The 17,246-nt window shown below is 40.1% G+C and overlaps 1 protein-coding gene across 7 annotated transcripts in view; it reads left to right on the plus strand.

Annotated features, from left to right (window-relative positions):
* The window catches only part of col7a1 (collagen, type VII, alpha 1), a 64,021-nt gene that overhangs the window by 17,659 nt on the left and 29,116 nt on the right, over positions 1-17,246 (plus strand). For all 7 annotated transcript variants that reach the window (XR_005706303.1, XM_040115883.1, XM_040115886.1 and 4 more), the window contains exons 24-65: positions 70-206; positions 326-452; positions 588-731; positions 1,116-1,285; positions 1,553-1,594; positions 1,681-1,707; positions 1,802-1,846; positions 1,992-2,111; positions 2,192-2,263; positions 2,360-2,395; positions 2,487-2,540; positions 2,662-2,736; positions 3,013-3,126; positions 4,700-4,726; positions 4,825-4,878; positions 4,988-5,059; positions 5,144-5,203; positions 5,894-5,929; positions 6,010-6,054; positions 6,948-6,983; positions 7,096-7,140; positions 7,272-7,307; positions 7,449-7,484; positions 7,615-7,647; positions 7,763-7,834; positions 7,964-8,023; positions 8,224-8,259; positions 8,344-8,424; positions 9,480-9,515; positions 9,711-9,755; positions 9,868-9,939; positions 10,085-10,129; positions 10,219-10,254; positions 14,461-14,502; positions 14,727-14,798; positions 14,937-14,972; positions 15,104-15,139; positions 15,437-15,517; positions 15,629-15,664; positions 16,396-16,467; positions 16,621-16,665; positions 17,048-17,083. Coding sequence is in view for 6 of the 7 variants with exons in the window: in XM_040115883.1 (XP_039971817.1) it covers positions 70-206; positions 326-452; positions 588-731; positions 1,116-1,285; positions 1,553-1,594; positions 1,681-1,707; positions 1,802-1,846; positions 1,992-2,111; positions 2,192-2,263; positions 2,360-2,395; positions 2,487-2,540; positions 2,662-2,736; positions 3,013-3,126; positions 4,700-4,726; positions 4,825-4,878; positions 4,988-5,059; positions 5,144-5,203; positions 5,894-5,929; positions 6,010-6,054; positions 6,948-6,983; positions 7,096-7,140; positions 7,272-7,307; positions 7,449-7,484; positions 7,615-7,647; positions 7,763-7,834; positions 7,964-8,023; positions 8,224-8,259; positions 8,344-8,424; positions 9,480-9,515; positions 9,711-9,755; positions 9,868-9,939; positions 10,085-10,129; positions 10,219-10,254; positions 14,461-14,502; positions 14,727-14,798; positions 14,937-14,972; positions 15,104-15,139; positions 15,437-15,517; positions 15,629-15,664; positions 16,396-16,467; positions 16,621-16,665; positions 17,048-17,083 (2,582 nt within the window). In the remaining variant the exon portion in view is untranslated. The remainder of the gene's footprint in view (positions 1-69; positions 207-325; positions 453-587; positions 732-1,115; positions 1,286-1,552; positions 1,595-1,680; positions 1,708-1,801; positions 1,847-1,991; positions 2,112-2,191; positions 2,264-2,359; positions 2,396-2,486; positions 2,541-2,661; positions 2,737-3,012; positions 3,127-4,699; positions 4,727-4,824; positions 4,879-4,987; positions 5,060-5,143; positions 5,204-5,893; positions 5,930-6,009; positions 6,055-6,947; positions 6,984-7,095; positions 7,141-7,271; positions 7,308-7,448; positions 7,485-7,614; positions 7,648-7,762; positions 7,835-7,963; positions 8,024-8,223; positions 8,260-8,343; positions 8,425-9,479; positions 9,516-9,710; positions 9,756-9,867; positions 9,940-10,084; positions 10,130-10,218; positions 10,255-14,460; positions 14,503-14,726; positions 14,799-14,936; positions 14,973-15,103; positions 15,140-15,436; positions 15,518-15,628; positions 15,665-16,395; positions 16,468-16,620; positions 16,666-17,047; positions 17,084-17,246) is intronic.

Raw genomic sequence — 17,246 nt, forward strand, 5'->3', positions numbered from 1 at the left:
TTCATATACTTATGATATCTTTAAAAACTTTTTGATATCTTACTTAGCCTTAAACTTTACTATCCACAGTGTGTATCGGCGGCCGTCTGGATGTGGTGTTTCTGGTGCCGGCATCTACCGATCGGATTAGCCTTGCAAGACCTCTGCGAGAACTCGTAACAAGTGCAGCGGGGTCACTCAACACCATTGGAGCCCGTGACTCACAGGTACTCCTTGACAAATAAGTTGCACAACAGGGCATGGAGAGGTGTAAGGCCGATAGCTGCCATGGGATTTTTTTTAAATGTGTACTGCCAACATTTTTATTATTATCTGCATGTTTCAGGTGGGAGTTGTAGTATACGGTTACAGACCCAAAATATGGTTCCTGCTCAATCGCCATGCCAGATCTGACACACTGCTCCAAGAGATCCAGTCCACACCCTTTGATGAAAGCCCAGGGAATAACATTGGTCAGTTTTTTTTGTTTTTTTTTCTACATCTTCTGATAAATTTCCTTCCTTTTCTGCACTTATTGAACTTCTTTTCTGTAGCCGCTCCTTAACACGTGTTTCAGTAGTTGTGATGTTGTCTGTCTCCCTCTGCAGGCGAGGCGGTGACCTTCACCAGACAGTACCTTCTGATCCCCTCGGCTGGACGTAGACCAAGGGTCCCTGGTGCTGTTGTCATCATCGCTGACAAAAGATCTGCTGACAACCTCACTGTCGCAGCGAGCAGTCTCAGAGCTACAGGTGTGCTGGAACAGTCACACTGTAGTCACCTGTAGAATAAAACTTAAGGTTTGCTTTAGTGTGGTTTGAAGTAACTAACTGCCCCTACCAGATCAGTATAATTGGCTGCATCTGGCCAATTTACTTTCAAGATTTCAACAACAGAAGTGTATGTACATTAATTTAAAAAAATGTCTAAAGTCAGTGGCCCTGTGACAAGATAAACCCTATCTTGAACTTAAACAAGTTTTAAAAAACATGAATTCACAAGAACTGTAACAATATGTATGCATACTTTACAATGACATCCCTTCTGCATACAGTACACACACAAATCCAAAAATATGTCTTTTCAGTTAGACAAATCTGTTGGTGTGTGTGTGTGTCTGTGTTTGTGTCTTCTAGGTGTTACAGTGTTAGCAATGGGTATCGACCAGGCGGATATTGAGGAGCTCCGTCGCGCTGTGACAGATGGCAGCACCCAGAACATCTTGTATGCCCGTGATGCAGCTCAGCTGGACACACTACATACTGATCTGGCAGACTTGCTCTGTGGAATTGCCAGAATATCAGAGGTGAGAAGAAACCTGGAAATAACACAGATGTTTTGTTCGTCATCTTATTTTCCAAGTTAGAGTCAAGCTTGGCGTAATCACTTTACAGTAATCAAGACCAAAACAACACATTTTTCCCAATACTATGATTTCAGTTCAGCTATTTAACGGACGCAATAAATGTTGTTAATGGTATTTTGTGGCTTTTTAATGGAAATAGCATGGAATTGAAATACTGTAGTAAAGGAGGATATAAGGGAAAAACAATCTTCTTTTTTTTTTTTTTAGGCAGTTCCAGGGACAGACCAGTGTACCATTCAGTGCCCTCAGGTGAGTGAATCTCCCACTGTACATTCATACTTACCTTTTCCCTCCCGTGATTTTTAAATAAGTTTAACCTTTCCCATTTCTTTTAGGGTGGGAAGGGAGATCGTGGAGAGAAGGTACAATGCACAAGTTGCTCTTTTTTTTTTTACCACTCTTCTTGTAAGTTGTATTTTCCGCTCTTAAGGTGCGACTTTTTGTTTGACTCCACAGGGTGAGAGAGGCAGAGATGGTGCAGATGGGCGCAAGGGAGAGCCTGTGAGTCATTCATTAACACTGACCGTGATGATTCTATGTGGCATTATATCAATGTATTAATATTTCAATATTATATATTATATATTATATATATAATATCATTGTAGATAATAATAATGTGTCCACTTATGTGTGTGGGATGTAGGGTCGTGATGGCTTGCCTGGGAGGGACGGCCCTAGAGGCCCTGAAGGACGCCCAGGTCCACCAGGCCAAACTATCCCCTTTGACCCTTCAGTGGGGGTGAAAGGAGAAAAGGGGGAAAGAGTGAGTACAGCTAAGGCCATACCAACTCTATACCCACTTTTCCAGATGGAAAAAAAAGTAACATTTTGCTTTCTGTTTAGGGTTTTCCTGGTATTGATGGAAATCCAGGGTTGCCAGGACGATCAGGTGCCCCTGGAAATTCAGGGGTCCCGGTGAGTAGACAAACCTAAACCTACGGATCCACTGGATGTGTTGTATTAGCATAGGGTTAACAAAATACTGTTGTTTTTTTTGTGTGTGTCTTACAGGGTTCACAGGGTCTACCTGGTATCAGAGGAGACCCAGTGAGTAACTGTTCTCCTGACCTGTAGAGTTGTTTAGTGGACATCTGAATATGAAGTACAGGGCCTCCTAAGTCTTTTTTTATTGTTCTAGGGTGAACCAGGTACGGCAGGGCCACAAGGGCCAAAGGGCAATAAAGGTGAAAGGGTGAGCTAAATTATTATTTCTAATGCATTTCACAAGTAGTTTGTCTGTGCCTGTTTGAGAGAGACAAGGGAGCAAGGTAATGTGCAAAGTTTGTGTTCACGGTGCTTTGCTGATGCTTCAGGGTGAACCAGGCTCAGCTGTATCTGGAGGGGGTTTCCCAGGGAGAAAAGGAGAACCAGGCATCCCAGGGATACCGGTAAGAAACTGGAAAGCCAATGCAAAATATTTGTTTTGAAACATTTTGCTTTGGCCATAAAACAATCACATCATCATAATTCTAAATTTACTTAGTATGGTCACATTGAACCTAAATCCTACAGTGGGCTTAACACACACAAACCCTCCACACTCACCTGATGACCAGCTGCAGCAAAACTCTCAGGTGTAGCAATCGAGATGCTTTGGATGTGCTGAGTAAAAAATCACCGGCCTTCATGTCTATATAGTAACCAGTGTTTGTGTTTTTATTAAGGGTACTTCAGGCCGGCCAGGCAGCAACGGGGCCAAAGGGGCCTCCGGAGTTCCAGGGTCACCAGGTCAGGATGGTCTCCCAGGGATTCCAGGAACATCAGGAGTCTCCATCAAGGTTTGCCTCCTGCATTGCTTCACTCCATTGTACTCAGTTTAGAAAGTAAAGCCCAAAATCCCTGTAATCAGCTCTGGATGAATTTTACCCGTAAATCCAAAATTAAGTCTTTCAAAGCTGCACCAGACAACATTTTAATTAGAAATTATGCTTATCTCATATATGAGCTCACACACTTTACCCAGTACAGGTCACAAATCAAAACCTGAAATCAAAATTACTGCTCTCTTCTAAACTGCAGTGAGTACTTTTCCACCCAAATAAAGCTGGACTCACCATCCCTTTTGGTATGGTGTAAAGACGTAAGGACCGGCAGGGCTGAGAAACATGAGTGTGCTGTTCAGTCTTATAATGTAATGATACATAATGGATATAGAATTTTCAATTATTGAAAAAGTTCCCTCACTGCCATTTGATGCTAAAAGTATGCAAACTTGCCTCGGCAGCTTTCTACTCAGGCAAGTTTTTTTCCTGAGCTGCTTATACAAGAAATCCTTGTAGACTTTCAAAGACATAGAAAATTCTGTTGGATGCAGCCCATATCGTCATCTTTATTATTGTTGTTAACATGAGTAGGCATTGGCTATTATTATAATTTGAGTAGGCAGTGACTTTTATGGCTATTATGATGATGCTGATTATTATTATTGTAATTGTTGTGGTGGTGGTGGTGGTTGTGGTTGTTGTTGTTGTTGTTGTTGTTGTTGTTGTTGTTGTTGTTGTTGTTGTTATTAGATTGTTGTAATAACAGATGGGATTCTGAAATCTTGGATCAAGTTATATGTTCATTCAATGCTGCCCTTCATTTAGATTGGAGATGGAGTCTTTTGGTTCCAGCCACTGCTCCAAGATGAAACCATTATTATCAGACACACACACACGATGATAGTATTGAGCCACTTACATATTTCTTCAGCGGAGGCTGAAGCATTTACTGCTTGTAAATCTTTCAGAGGTCATTTTTGTTACACAATATCATTTTGAATGTATTATTTTAATTTTAAAGGTTGATCTTAATGACTTCGTTTTTTTTTTTTTTTTTGGATGCATTGTATTTTCCAAACATCCAAAAACCAATTTTGATGGATATTTCATTACATATCTGTCAAGACAGTTTCTCTGGAAGCTGAAATGAATAACTCTGTATAAAAATGTTCAGACTTTGATTCGCATTCCCAGCAAAGTATCATTATATCAGTTTTTCAATTCCTCACTAATGAAAACAATGGTTTTCTGTGAATTAAAATGATTCTGTTATTTCAGTAATTAATTTTTCTTCCTAGTACTGTGTCATTAATTTTCCTGTATCAGTTTGCCTAAATGTTGAGATACTGTATGGAGCAGCAGAGAGGTGGGTTGGTTGTGTATGAATATGTATGTATGTGTATGAATCTGTGAGTATGTGTGTGTGTGTGTGTGTGTGTGTGTGTGTGTGTGTGTGTGTGTGTGTGTGTATACACACATGAGGCACATCAATCTCTTGGGTAGGTCATCATAGAGAAACTTTTTCGTAACACGTGTTCTGCATCCCCTCGCTCTTTCTCTGTGTCTCTCTCTTTCTCTCTTTTCACAGGGAGAGAAGGGCAGCCCAGGAGAGAGGGTGAGTCACACTTTCACCAGCTTGTCCTCTCACTGCAGAAATATCCGGAGAACACGCAAGCATAATGACTCTCAGCTCTTATCTCTCTTCACTGACAGGGACCTCCAGGAGTAGGCAGCGGGGTGGCCGTGAAGGGCGAGAAGGGCTCCCCAGTAAGCGCTGTCAATCATTGGCGATGTGCTGACACGTTCAGCTTGCAGATAAACCCTCTGTGCATGTGGGGGTGTATTTTGCATTTACTAATTGCATTTTTATAATCAGGGTACTCTGGGACCTCCAGGGGCTCAGGGTCCTAGAGGGCAAACAGGACCACAGGGCAGCAAAGGAGACAAGGTAGCTGCCGATTGATTTAGGGGTACGGGTGGTTGAGCATGCAAAGTGTTTATCTCAGATAAATAGCTTGTGGTTGTTTTACAGGGCGACGGTGGTGATGGGCTGCCCGGACCTCCAGGCAGGCAAGGAGAACCTGGGGACAGGGTAGGACAGACACAGTAGTTTTATGAAGATGGGTGATGTTATGATAATAAATCTAGTTTTTGCACAATAAATACTAGGAAGCACTGATAGCATATACTGTACCTCTGGTAAGGCTGCACAATCTTCTAAACTTATCTAAAAAAAATTTTTTTTTTTTTTTGATCTGCATCTGGATCCAGATCTGTATCACACAGTAAAAGATCTCACGAAATTGATTTGTGCATTTGCCATTAAAATATCAGTGCAATTGCAGAGTGACTTCAATAATCATGGTAAGTTATGTCAAATAGGCTAAATAGCAATCACAGGAAGTGGTTCTCAGAGTCATTTCCTTATGTTGTGCATTTCATTTGGTAAATATTGGATCAAATGGCAAAATATGTTACAAAATCTATATGGATAGATAAATGTTAACCCGAGGAAAAAAATAATTACACTTCTGTCCCTCACAATTCTTGAGTTGTGAGCAAAGGTATAAAGTACTTTATAAATGGCCACATGAGGACACTATTCACAGTTAAAACTAATCGGTGCTGTCTTGGCAGAACTTTCACTGAAATGTCATATGTCATTTCTGAGATATCCCCCTAACCTACAAACAAACACTGAACTAACTAACAGAACTAAAAACATAATTTCCTTCATGGAGTTGATAAATTTATGTTTAAGCATTTTGCTCATGTCTTTCAGGGTGCCCGTGGGCCTCCAGGAGAGATTGGCAGCAAGGTAAGATAAAGGTAAGAAAAATCCCTTCTGTTGTTAGGTGTAAATAGAAGAATGACCTTTGTCACTCTCGGTTCTGATAGGGTGACCGAGGACAACCAGGTGAGCCCGGATCACAGGGAGACAGGGTGAGTCTCATGATGTGTGGGTGAAGTAGTCGTGTGTGTGTGTGTGTGTGTGTGCGTGTGTGCGTGCGTGCGTGCGTGCGTGCACAGTATAATGACTGTGGTCCACAATCACAGATACATCACCAGCTTTAGCTGTTAAGTTTACCAGAGGGAAGAGGAAAATGCAATGTTACCAAAATGGAAAAAGTCAAAATGCAATATGAACTATCTCTATGCCCCAGGTGTGAATCTCAGTAAGCTTATATAGGTCTGAAAAGTTCAAGTTAAAAATGTTTGTTTGAAAAGGGTGGAGACACAGCAGGCTTTTACTTCAAATACAATAAAAATATATTGTAGTCGACTGCAAGTTTAATGTCGACTCCAGGGTCTCATTATAGCAATTTTTTTTTTTTTTTTTTTTTTCTCCAACAAGATGATTTTCTGTCTGTGCAAGATTATGTTCATAGTTGTGCACAATGAGTGGAAAGCTGTGCTCATCATTGGTAAATAAAGACTTCCTCTTTGCATCAGAAAAAAATATTTATATTACATAGAAATTCCATGATTTTCCCCACATAATAGTTATTTGTAGATGCAAATTAAGAAGCTGTAATAATTGCTAGACAACAGACTGTCCCAAGTAACTGGAGCACATTTACAGCAAGATCATTTTAAAAGTTGAAGAATGCACTGCATATGCACCAATATCAGTTCCACAATGGCTACAGTCCTTTTCTGTAAGATGCAGGTATTATGGTCAGTGAGTCAGACAAAGAAGAAGGCCTCCAGAAAGACTCAATTTAAAACCGTACCAGTCACGGATAATGCACATGTTTGCACTGGCATGTGCTCATAAAGAGGGATACCAGGTGAATTCACTTATAAAACAGTAATATGCATGTGTCTCTTTGCAGGGCGAGAGAGGACCGGTTGGTGAAACTGGGGAGAGAGTAAGTGCAGCAGTTTTGGTTTATTTTTTGATTTTTTAATTAGATAAACTGTTGGAATCTTTTCCTTTTTAGTGGGATTTGTGCTGTTTTCTGAATAATGTTGTCTTCTCAGGGGGACCCAGGGAAGCCAGGCCTCTCAGGAACACCAGGGTTGAGAGTGAGTGACAGACCGTCATGTAGTATTGGCCAATGACATCACTGTGCCTTTTTTTTTCATATTTGTTGCATGGTCTAACTGTTATAAATGCGTAGGGAGTCTCATGAATGAGTCTTTTCATTTGTCATCAGGGTTTACCAGGGCTCAGTGGACCGCCAGGAGAAAAGGTGAGACTGATCCAATTAAGTGTAATCATATGAGAGGCAGCAGGTCAATAGGAATGTGATTCGATCGCAGAACATTGCATTATCTGACGTGATGAATCTCCAAGCAAAGATGAAAGTACAAGTGAACCTGTCTTTTCCCAGGGAAATGATGGAGCGCGAGGGGAGCCTGGCAGAAGTGTGAGTCCTAAGATGAGAAAAAAATCATGTCATAAAATAATTCATCTGTCCTTTCATTTTGAGTATGCACTTAATGTCCATAGCAGTCGCTGTGTGTGACAGTCTTTACTGTATTATTCAAATCATTCAGACTCCAGGTTTGCCAGGAAAGAAAGGGGAACAGGTAAGGTGTCAAATTCTGTTCTTATGTAACTCATCATTTTGACAAAGCTCACTGGACACTGACACTACCATTCTTCACTCTGACTGATTTCCTTTCCTTCGCTGTTCTCTCGCAGGGGGAGCGCGGTCTGCCTGGTCCTGAGGGGCAGAGGGGAGAAAAAGGAGAATCTGGACTGAGAGGAGAGAAAGTGAGCAACCACTGTATGATTATGCCTTAAAATGTACAATTGTTTGTGTTTGTATGATTGTGAGTGTGCATTCCCAAATCTACCATACTGTATGTCCAAATGACATTTCCTTTTCCGTCATTCTCAAAGGGGTCTCCTGGGTCAGGAGGGTCAGGTGTCGTCGGAGCTAAAGGAGAGCCTGGAGAGCGAGTACGTTCACGCTAAAGTCATAGTAACCCGTCTTTATCAGAACTACAAATGGCATATTATATCATATTATTATATTGAATTATATTCCTGACAATAGCATTAATTATTCATGAAACATTCCCGTGTGCCACCTGTCAGTGTAATTCATGCCCCAAAACCGCACAAACCGAAAATACATAAAACATGTCCTCTTCCGTCAGGGACTTTCTGGTATCAGTGGAAGGCCGGGTGCCAAGGTGAGAGGCCTGCTGTGTTTTCTCTAGCCTTTCTGTTTATTGCATTTATTTTATTGTTAAACTGGTCTTGAAACTGTTCTTTAGGGAGACCCTGGTGAACCAGGAGACAGGGGGGAGAATGGGCGCCCAGGAATCCCAGGAAAGCCCGGACTTTCTGGGAAAGAGGTCAGAGTTGTGTATGGCTACTTAAAACTGTGAAAGTCATACGAGTCACTCTTCCAACAGTACATTTTTTACTACCTTTATGAAGAACTTGGTAATATACTCTGCATATACTATTAAGTAGGGCTGGGTGATAATTCAGTATTACTGTTCATTGACTTTCAGCTGAATCATATTGTGATGGTGGGACTGTTGGAGATCAAATGATTAGTTGATTTATAGATAGCATTTATCGACAGATATCTGTACCTATTTTAATAGTCAATTAATCATTTAAATACTTATTAAACAAAAATGCCAAACCTTCTCTGGTTCCAGCTTCTCCAATGTGAGGATTTGCTGCTTTTCTCAGTTTTATATCATTGTAAACTGATTATCAGTTTTGGACCGTTTCTTAGGAAGATGAAACAAAACATCTGAAGATTTTTCGGCTCTGGGAAATTCTAATGGCCTTTTTTTGTTCATTCGTAAGATTTTACAGACCAAACGATTAATGAAGAAAATTGGCAGATTGGTTGGTAATGAAAATTAGTGCAGCCCTATTGGTCTTGTCACTGTATAAATTTATGCTGTCCAAATTAATGATTAAGGATTATAATTTGGCAGATAGTGATACATATCAATATTAGGAACTTCCATATTAATATCCTCATAATGGTATCAACCATATTGCCCAACCCTTGTTGTATAGCCTTGTAGGGTTTCTACTGCAAACCCTTTACGGTCTTTCTTTCACTGGTTTTCTTTACTCAGTGAAGTAATACTCTACATTTTAGTAATGTAAAAAGCTGTTTTTGTTATTTCATGTTTCTCCCTGTGCTGTAAATCCAAGATTAAACAGCATCTTGAGCTTTTTTCATTCCTTTCAACATGCATCTCTTTCCAAAGATGCCATTTTAGAGGTAAAAACAAATACTCCTTTTGCATATGATATGCAATTTTCTCTTCCTTTGTATATGTTTTCTCTGCTCAGCTGATGTTGTAGATTTTGAAATTTAATGCCACTGAGGTTTCCTCCCAATTAAAGTCAATGAATTATTCATGCTTATATTTTACAGGGAGAGAAAGGAGAGAAGGGTGATGAAGGCACTCCTGTAAGTATGATCTCTTCTTCTTACTATCTCCAGTCCTCTTTTTCAGATACTCACTTTCATTTCCTTTTTTTGATGGAATATATTTCTTAAATGAAGTCATTCTCATCATAGAAAAGTGTGAGTTTATGTATAAACATTAGCGTGTAGATGTCCCTGTCAATGTCCTTTCTGTTATAAACTTTTTTTTTTCATCAGGGGGAGTCTGGACTTCCGGGGAAGTCAGGAGAAAGAGGACTGAGGGTAGATCAACTTTCTTGGAGACATTTTTATAGGTTTTGTTATAAACTGCAAAACTACCCAGTGACATCGATGGAAACTTCAGTTAATGGACATTATTATTGATCACACTCAGGGACTGGCTGGTCAGCCCGGACGACCAGGAGAGAAAGGAGACATAGGCGACCCTGGAGAGCATGGACGAAATGTGAGACACACATTTTATACATCATCATGCAGATAGCTTTTCAATATGTTCTTGTGCGATTCGACTGAGGCCTTGAGAGAAGAAATAGTGAGGAAGGTCAGTTATTCAGCATTGTTGTTGTTCATCGATCTGTATTCGATTATAGGGCAGCCCTGGACCTGCAGGCGTGAGAGGAGAGAAAGGAGAACAGGTTTGTTGTTTCCTTTAATTTCACAAAGTGCTTATTTAACTTTGTACTGCATCTATTGTTAGTGGATTGACAAACTTATCATCTTCAAGGGACCTCAAGGGCCACCAGGACCACCAGGAAAAGTGGTGAGTATGTGACATAGCACATTTTGGTAAAAACAAAATAACAAAAATAGTAAACTAGAGGCAGGAAAACTACAGTCCCCAGGATATTCTTTAAAAAAAATTTTTAATTGGTGAAAAAAATAAAAAAAACATAAACAAAACAAGAAAGGAGCGACCCTAGAGGATAAATAACATTGACATAATGGACAGACACATACAGACAATAACATAAAGTTACAGTGATGTATGTGATGATATGATGATGATGATGATGATAAGAGCTCGGGCTCAAGATTAAATTAAGCGGGGTGTGTGCATGTAGGTGTTTGGATGTTTGTATCAGAATCAGTAATACATATGTATCCATGTTTAGTGGTCCTGGACCGGCTAGTATGTGGAGCAAGGAATACGTCATGTGTGGGGGAGCGAAGGAAGAAAACATAGTGTTAATGTTATAGTGATAATAAATATATGATGTAACAACAATGTCATTATGATAATAAAATAATATGGTAGTAATATACTAATACTATAATAATCCTTATATCAATATAATATAATATTAATAATTAAAATGAACTAATATCACACTTAACAGCAATGAGGAGTAAGGGCAGGCCCAGCCATCAGAGAGGGGAGCGACAGGCCTCCTCCCAGACTCCCAGAGTGACATTCTTTATTTTTCTTTGTTTGTTTATTTGTTATTTATTAAGAGGGAGGGAAGTAGCCAACCCCGACCCGATCCGTCCCCACTGCAGCTGCGCCACGCTGCCAGAGGACCGGGCGGGGGGCTACAGCCCACCCCCCCACTCCCAGCCAACGCAGTCTGGCCCCACACCCCATCACTATTGTTTAACAGCAACAATGTGATTATCAAAATTACACCATGTGAAGATAATAAGTACAGAAATCAATAAGAAGAAGAATAGAAGGGGAGAGCAACCACAATATTTTAATGTAAAGAAGGAATAATAAAAAAGTGAGAGAGAAGAAAAAATGTGTGTGTTTGTAGGCACGTACAAATAATAATAATAATAATAATAATAATAATAATAATAATGATAGCAGTTTAGAGGGAAAGAGAGAGAAGAGAGAGGGAAGAAATAAACCGGGAGGGAGAGGGCGCTTAATAATCTTGTATTGTAGGAGTTGGTGGATACAGAGAAGATGTTTTTGCAGATTTGGGTCCGGAAGTCGGATTCTGGGTTGATCTGTAGGTCTTGTTCCAATTTTTTTTTTTTTTTTGTGAAAAGATGGATGTTGTTAGTTTGAATGTGGAAATTATCTTGTAGATTTTGGATAGTAGCTTCCCCTTAGTAGTAATGTTGATCAGGTCTGATGATGGTGGGGGAAGATCAAAGTTAGATGATTTAATGTTGATTTTGGTTTGAATAGAGGATTTGATCTGGAGATATTCCAAAAAGATCTGGAACAATCCAGACGGGAGTGTGTTTGGTTGGTGAGATTGTGGTGTTAGTTATTTGGTGAAATTTCCACCAGCTTGTCAGAGTTGTAGCTTTAGTAGGGTTTTTGAAACAAGGATGGTGTGCAATCGAGGTAGGTTGAATGGTATGTTTGAGATATTGATTTCTTCATATAATGTTTGTTTGGTGCTTCAGGACGTCCTTGGGTTTTGGATTTTTATAAAGTGGCTAGTTTGATTCTAGATCTCTTGTTTTTCCAGTAGAATTTTGAGATGATGGAGTCTAGGGATTTGTACCAGGAGGATGGTGGCTTGATGGGGATCATTGAGAATAGATCATTTATCCTGGGTGGTATGATCATTTTGATTGTAGCAATTCTGGCCGTGGTAGATTCATCTATTGTTGAAGCTTGTCTTCTACTGTTTTGAGAAGTATGTTAAAGTTGAGATTGACTAACTCTGACAGCCTAGGGGAAATATTGACTCCTAAAAATTTAATATTACCCGTGTGTAGAGAGGTTGTGTTTGGGTTTCCACATCCCAGCTACTAAGGCTGAGTAGGAGAATAGTCGATTTAGCACAGACGATGGTGTAGTCTGAGATTTTAGAGAAAGTGTTTATAAGTCAAATGGTTTGGAGGAATGAAGAGGAAGGGTTTTGCAGTTAAAGTAGAATGTTGTCTGCATAAAGACTCATCTTATTGTGTGCATTTTTTGTTTGGATTCCTGTGATGTTTATTTTTTGACAGATGGCTCCTCCAAATGGTTGAAAGAAGATGGTGAATAAAGACGGGGAGAGTAATAGGCCTCCTTGTCTGCATAAAGACAAGGAGGCACAGTACCCCTGTGCAAAGTGAAGCATTGTGATATTAATCCATTGTTGTTGATAGCGACCATTGATGATGTGTACAGCACCTTCACCCAGTGGATAAAAGATTCACTGAAAACAATTTTTTTTAGTGGAGAAGTTTAAAAAAAATTCCAGTTTACTTTATCAAAAGCCTTTTCTGCATCAATTGAGTTATGGCTGTTGGTGAGTTTGTTAAATAGTCTGCATAGGTCGTTAGCTCAGTGTCTTCTTTTAATAAAGCCAGTTTGGTCTGAGTAGATGCTAGATGGAGTGACTGTTTCAATTTCGTAATGCTAAGGCTTTGCTAATGATTTTCATGAGAGATAGGGGGTGATAGCCTGATGGGGAGGTGGGGTTTTTATCAGGTTTTAGTAAAAAAAAGATTGTAGCATTTTCATGTCTATGGGAAGTTTGGATTTTTGTTTAATTTCACCTGTTAACCTGTTGTCAACGGGATCTAGAAAGAAAGGAAAGTGTTTATAATTTTCAGCGGTGAAGCCATCAGGTCCTGGTGATTTATTGTTTATGCATTGATGAGTGGTTGCAGCTAGTTAGCTAGCCATGCTGGCTCTGCTCCTTTCATAGCGATTGGCTTGGTTTTCTCCTTCTGCTTAGTTTTAGCAGCGGTTGGCGTCCAAAAATGTCCCGCTACCGCCATCTACTGAAAAGTGCCTGTTCCTCCTGCCTTTGTGATCTTTGTGTGGCACAAAATCACGCGGTGGAGCAGTCTCAAAACGGATCCACACGAATGGATTGAGATTCACAAATACATTTCCATTGAAAAATGCTAAGGTTTTAAATTATAGGCCCAGATACAAACACAGCGTTTATTTGTGCATTGTGTTTTATGAGACGCGAGTTGCATGCTCCCTGCATTTGTGGATTTTGGCGCGGTAGAGAAGTCTCAGAAGAATCCACACACACAGGTGGAGATTCACAAACATTTCCGTTAGAAAAATAAGTTGAAGTACAAATAATAATATGGGAGTTGTAAATTAGAGGCACAGATGCAGACAGATCTACAGACAAATCATTCTGCTCTTATTTGTGCATTGTGTTATGCAAGTTACGCAACTTGACAATTTTTTTTTGAATACTGTTGACAGTGTCTTAACACCATACTTTCAGTTTTCTGCTGTGACGCTGTACAAGTTGTCTTTCTTTGAAATGTCTGAATTTTTCCGCTATGGGTCGTGGGCATTTGTGTGCGGGGTTTTTTGGACCTATGCGGTTTACTCGATGGAGTAATATGTCCTTTATTGTGCCCGGGGGGATTCTACAGTGAGTCGACCTGAAGTCTTGTATCAACTGTTCTGAGTTGTTGTTGTGTCATTCGCTCTGGGATACTGGAAAAAACATGGTTGTCTCTCATGTTGCATGATTGTAGATTGAGTATGTTTACCAGTCGCAACAGCTTGGCTCAGATTGTTTTCACCGTGTATGTGTGTATGTGTATGTGTATGTGTGTGTCTGTCTGTCTGTGTCGTCATGGCAAAATGTGGTCCAGGGGACTACTGCTGTAGCAGTAACAACCACAGAGGCGGATTTCAGTAATTTGGCAGATATTTGCGTCTGTCTGCACAGATTTTGTCACCACAGTAGCGTCATAACTTTGCCAGATACAGTCACAAAACTTCAAAATGAAGGCTGGGTTTTGAAGATGGGTGCGGTCCGACCATGAGTACTGAGGACTTGGGGAGTGATGGAGGGAATTGTTGTGTGGCTACTCATTCCTGGCTGAATTTCAAGCTTTTGCGTAGCTGCTGAAATTCCTTATGAAGCACTAAGACAAGTACTAGTTTTGCATCTAGACGTAAAGTTTACTGTTGATTGAAAATAAAATGTCACCAAAAATAAAATGGTTCGGCATGTTCTTAATATTGAATGAACACAGTTCCAATAACACAACGGAGGCAGAACTACATGTGATCTTTCATGTTTATTTTCCTAAACAGACTGAAATCCAAGGCCAGCTGAAAGGAGGGAGAGGAGAAAAGGTATGTACTGTTCTGGTTGATGTGTTTGCAGGCTCCGATAGTTGGTGTGCCCATGCGCAACCAAGTATCCACATTTAGTCTTATCAGAGCTGTTGTACACAAAAAACAAATCCTAAATAAAACCCCCAAGTCATGATAACCCCGAAGTTAAATTAAATGAATATGAATTGGATAAAAAACATAAGTAACATAGCTAAAACAACTTATAACATTGTGATTCCTAGGGCGACACAGGAGAGCATGGTATCGGAGGTCAGAAAGGCGAAGCAGGGACTCCCGGAGCCCCAGGTCTACGAGTGAGTTTGTGGCTTCTGTAAATGCTTCTGTGAGCATCTGATAGACCAATGTATATGCAGCTGCCCCCTTTCCCTGATGATTGGTATGTGACTGATGATCCTTTGTGACTTCTTTTTCTTTCCCTGCTGTCTATAAAGGGTCCTGAGGGACAACGGGGGCCTGCAGGTACAAGAGTGAGTTTGCTCTCTGTCACTGCATCTCTACTTCAATTCTCATAACTACAGTAGATATCTGTAAATATCTGAATAATGTTCTCATTGTCTTTTACACTTATTTACATCATCTTCACTTCTAATATTTCCAGGGTGACACAGGAGAAAGAGGAGCACCTGGAGAGAAGGTTTGAAATCACTCAGTGTGACTCATCCCTACAATCTCAACCATTGTACCCGTGTAATTTTACCAATGTTGAAAAAAATGAACTTGAAGGATTTTCTGTTTTCTGGTGAGTGGCGGGTCTCACTGTCTTTCATTCCAGCGGTTTCCCATGCAGTAGATTCCCAGTGGGAAGAAGTGTAGAGGGGCCGGAAGAAAACTTAATAGCCAAATGTTGAATTGAGCCACTTTAACTGTTCTCTTACAGTTTTAGACTGTATTTTAAATGAAATCTCCTAACTCTAAATCTCTGTGTGATCAGGGAGAAAGGGGTGTCTCCGGGTTAGATGGACGTCCAGGTCTGGATGGTAAACCAGGTGCTACTGGACCACTTGGACAGAGGGTACTTCAGCTTCTGCCATTTTTGACCAAACTATAGAACACTGTATGAAGAGCCCCATTGGATGATGAATGTGTAGTTGATGTATTTATTTGTTATTTCCTTGTGTTACAGGGGGATCCTGGAAAACAGGGGGATCCTGGGAGAGATGTGAGTTTCCTTTTTCCATTGTGGTTATGGCAGTTTGAAAAATACAATTGGCTCTGAGTTATCATTAATTATTTGATAATAAATGCTAATGTCTTTGTGTTATGCTCACTTAAGTAGTGAGATTGGCCTTTCTTTAATAAGTTGTTTAAAAATGCTTTATTTTCAATTTCGGATTTCATATTATCCAAATTCCGTATCAAACACATTTTTAGTGAACACTTGTCTGCCCCTCAATTGCAACCACATGTGTGCACTTTCACTGTACATGCTGCAGAGGGCACTGTGGAGATGTTAAAAATCAGTCCTCACTCTTTTGGCCAGTTGCATAAGGCAACTTTTGGGAAAGTCATCTCCAGGCTAGTCCAGTTGCACTGGAGACTATTCTGCAATATTGACCATAATAATGATACAGTTAGTCCGAATCCTCCTTTAAAGGGCTTATACATACGTGACAGTTCTGCAACTGCTGCTATACAAACAAACGCAATTTCTTAGATTTGCTTTGCTATACACATTTAATTTTGTAAGAAGATGTACAAATGCTACACATTTAATTGCTAGTACATTATAACACCACTACATTTTACATTTTAAACTTCTTTTTTAAGTGAGCCTCCCCACAACATACTGCAAAGTATGACTAAATCGAAATCAGTTTAAGCTTACTAGGTACCCGGACTGAAACTGTGATTGAACCGTTCACTATGGTGTGTGTTGGCCTGTTTTAACAGGGTTTACCAGGACTTAGAGGGCAACAGGGCCCCCCAGGGCCTGTTGGGCCTTCAGGCATTCCTGGGACACCTGTGAGTACACACACACAGACAAACACAAACCTTCATTTTGTATTTACATATCATTCCATCAGCCTCATCCATTCCCTTTTTCTTACATCTCAGCCTGTTTTCAAACACATTCAGTTAACTCTGTGTGTCATCATCCTTGTTGTTATATTTCAGGGTAAGTCAGGAGACGCTGGAAAACCTGGGCCTCCTGGAAAAATGGTAATTCTTCTCAGTTGATATACTCCTGTGTCCTGAATACAATATCCTTTTTTTCTGCCATAGTATAATATGAAAGGTTGGACATTTTTTAGAGATTTGACTGACCAGTAAGAGTAAAAATATTGACAGTAGTGTGTGTTTTTTCTCTGTATGTCTCGGTCATTCTTTAAGTGGTAATGGACTCGATGTACTCTTTTCCTTTGAATGATGTTTACTGATCAAAAGCAGTGCAGACCTTTATTTCAAGGTCTGCTGCCTAATGGCTGTCTTAAGTGAGCCTTTAGAGCAGTAGCACTGAATTATCTTAGTGCTCCTGCAGCAGACTGGTCATTATTCAGTTTGTTTCTGTACAGTCAGTAATGCATTTTGCTTTGACTCACAGGGTGAGGATGGAGTGCCAGGTGAAGATGGCAGAAAGGTTTGTGGCTGTTTATCAGTCTATAAGATCATCTCGCACTGCAGGAGTTTTAGTCAAGGAGTGTTTCAGGATTTGTCCTAACAAAAGTAATTTTAGGTGACTTACAGCAGCAGTATTTTGCAGTGTATTTTGTGTGATAAATCTATTTTTTCACTGTTTTCTC

Source organism: Xiphias gladius, chromosome 21 (genome assembly GCF_016859285.1).
Source record: "Xiphias gladius isolate SHS-SW01 ecotype Sanya breed wild chromosome 21, ASM1685928v1, whole genome shotgun sequence".
NCBI lineage: Eukaryota > Metazoa > Chordata > Actinopteri > Istiophoriformes > Xiphiidae > Xiphias > Xiphias gladius.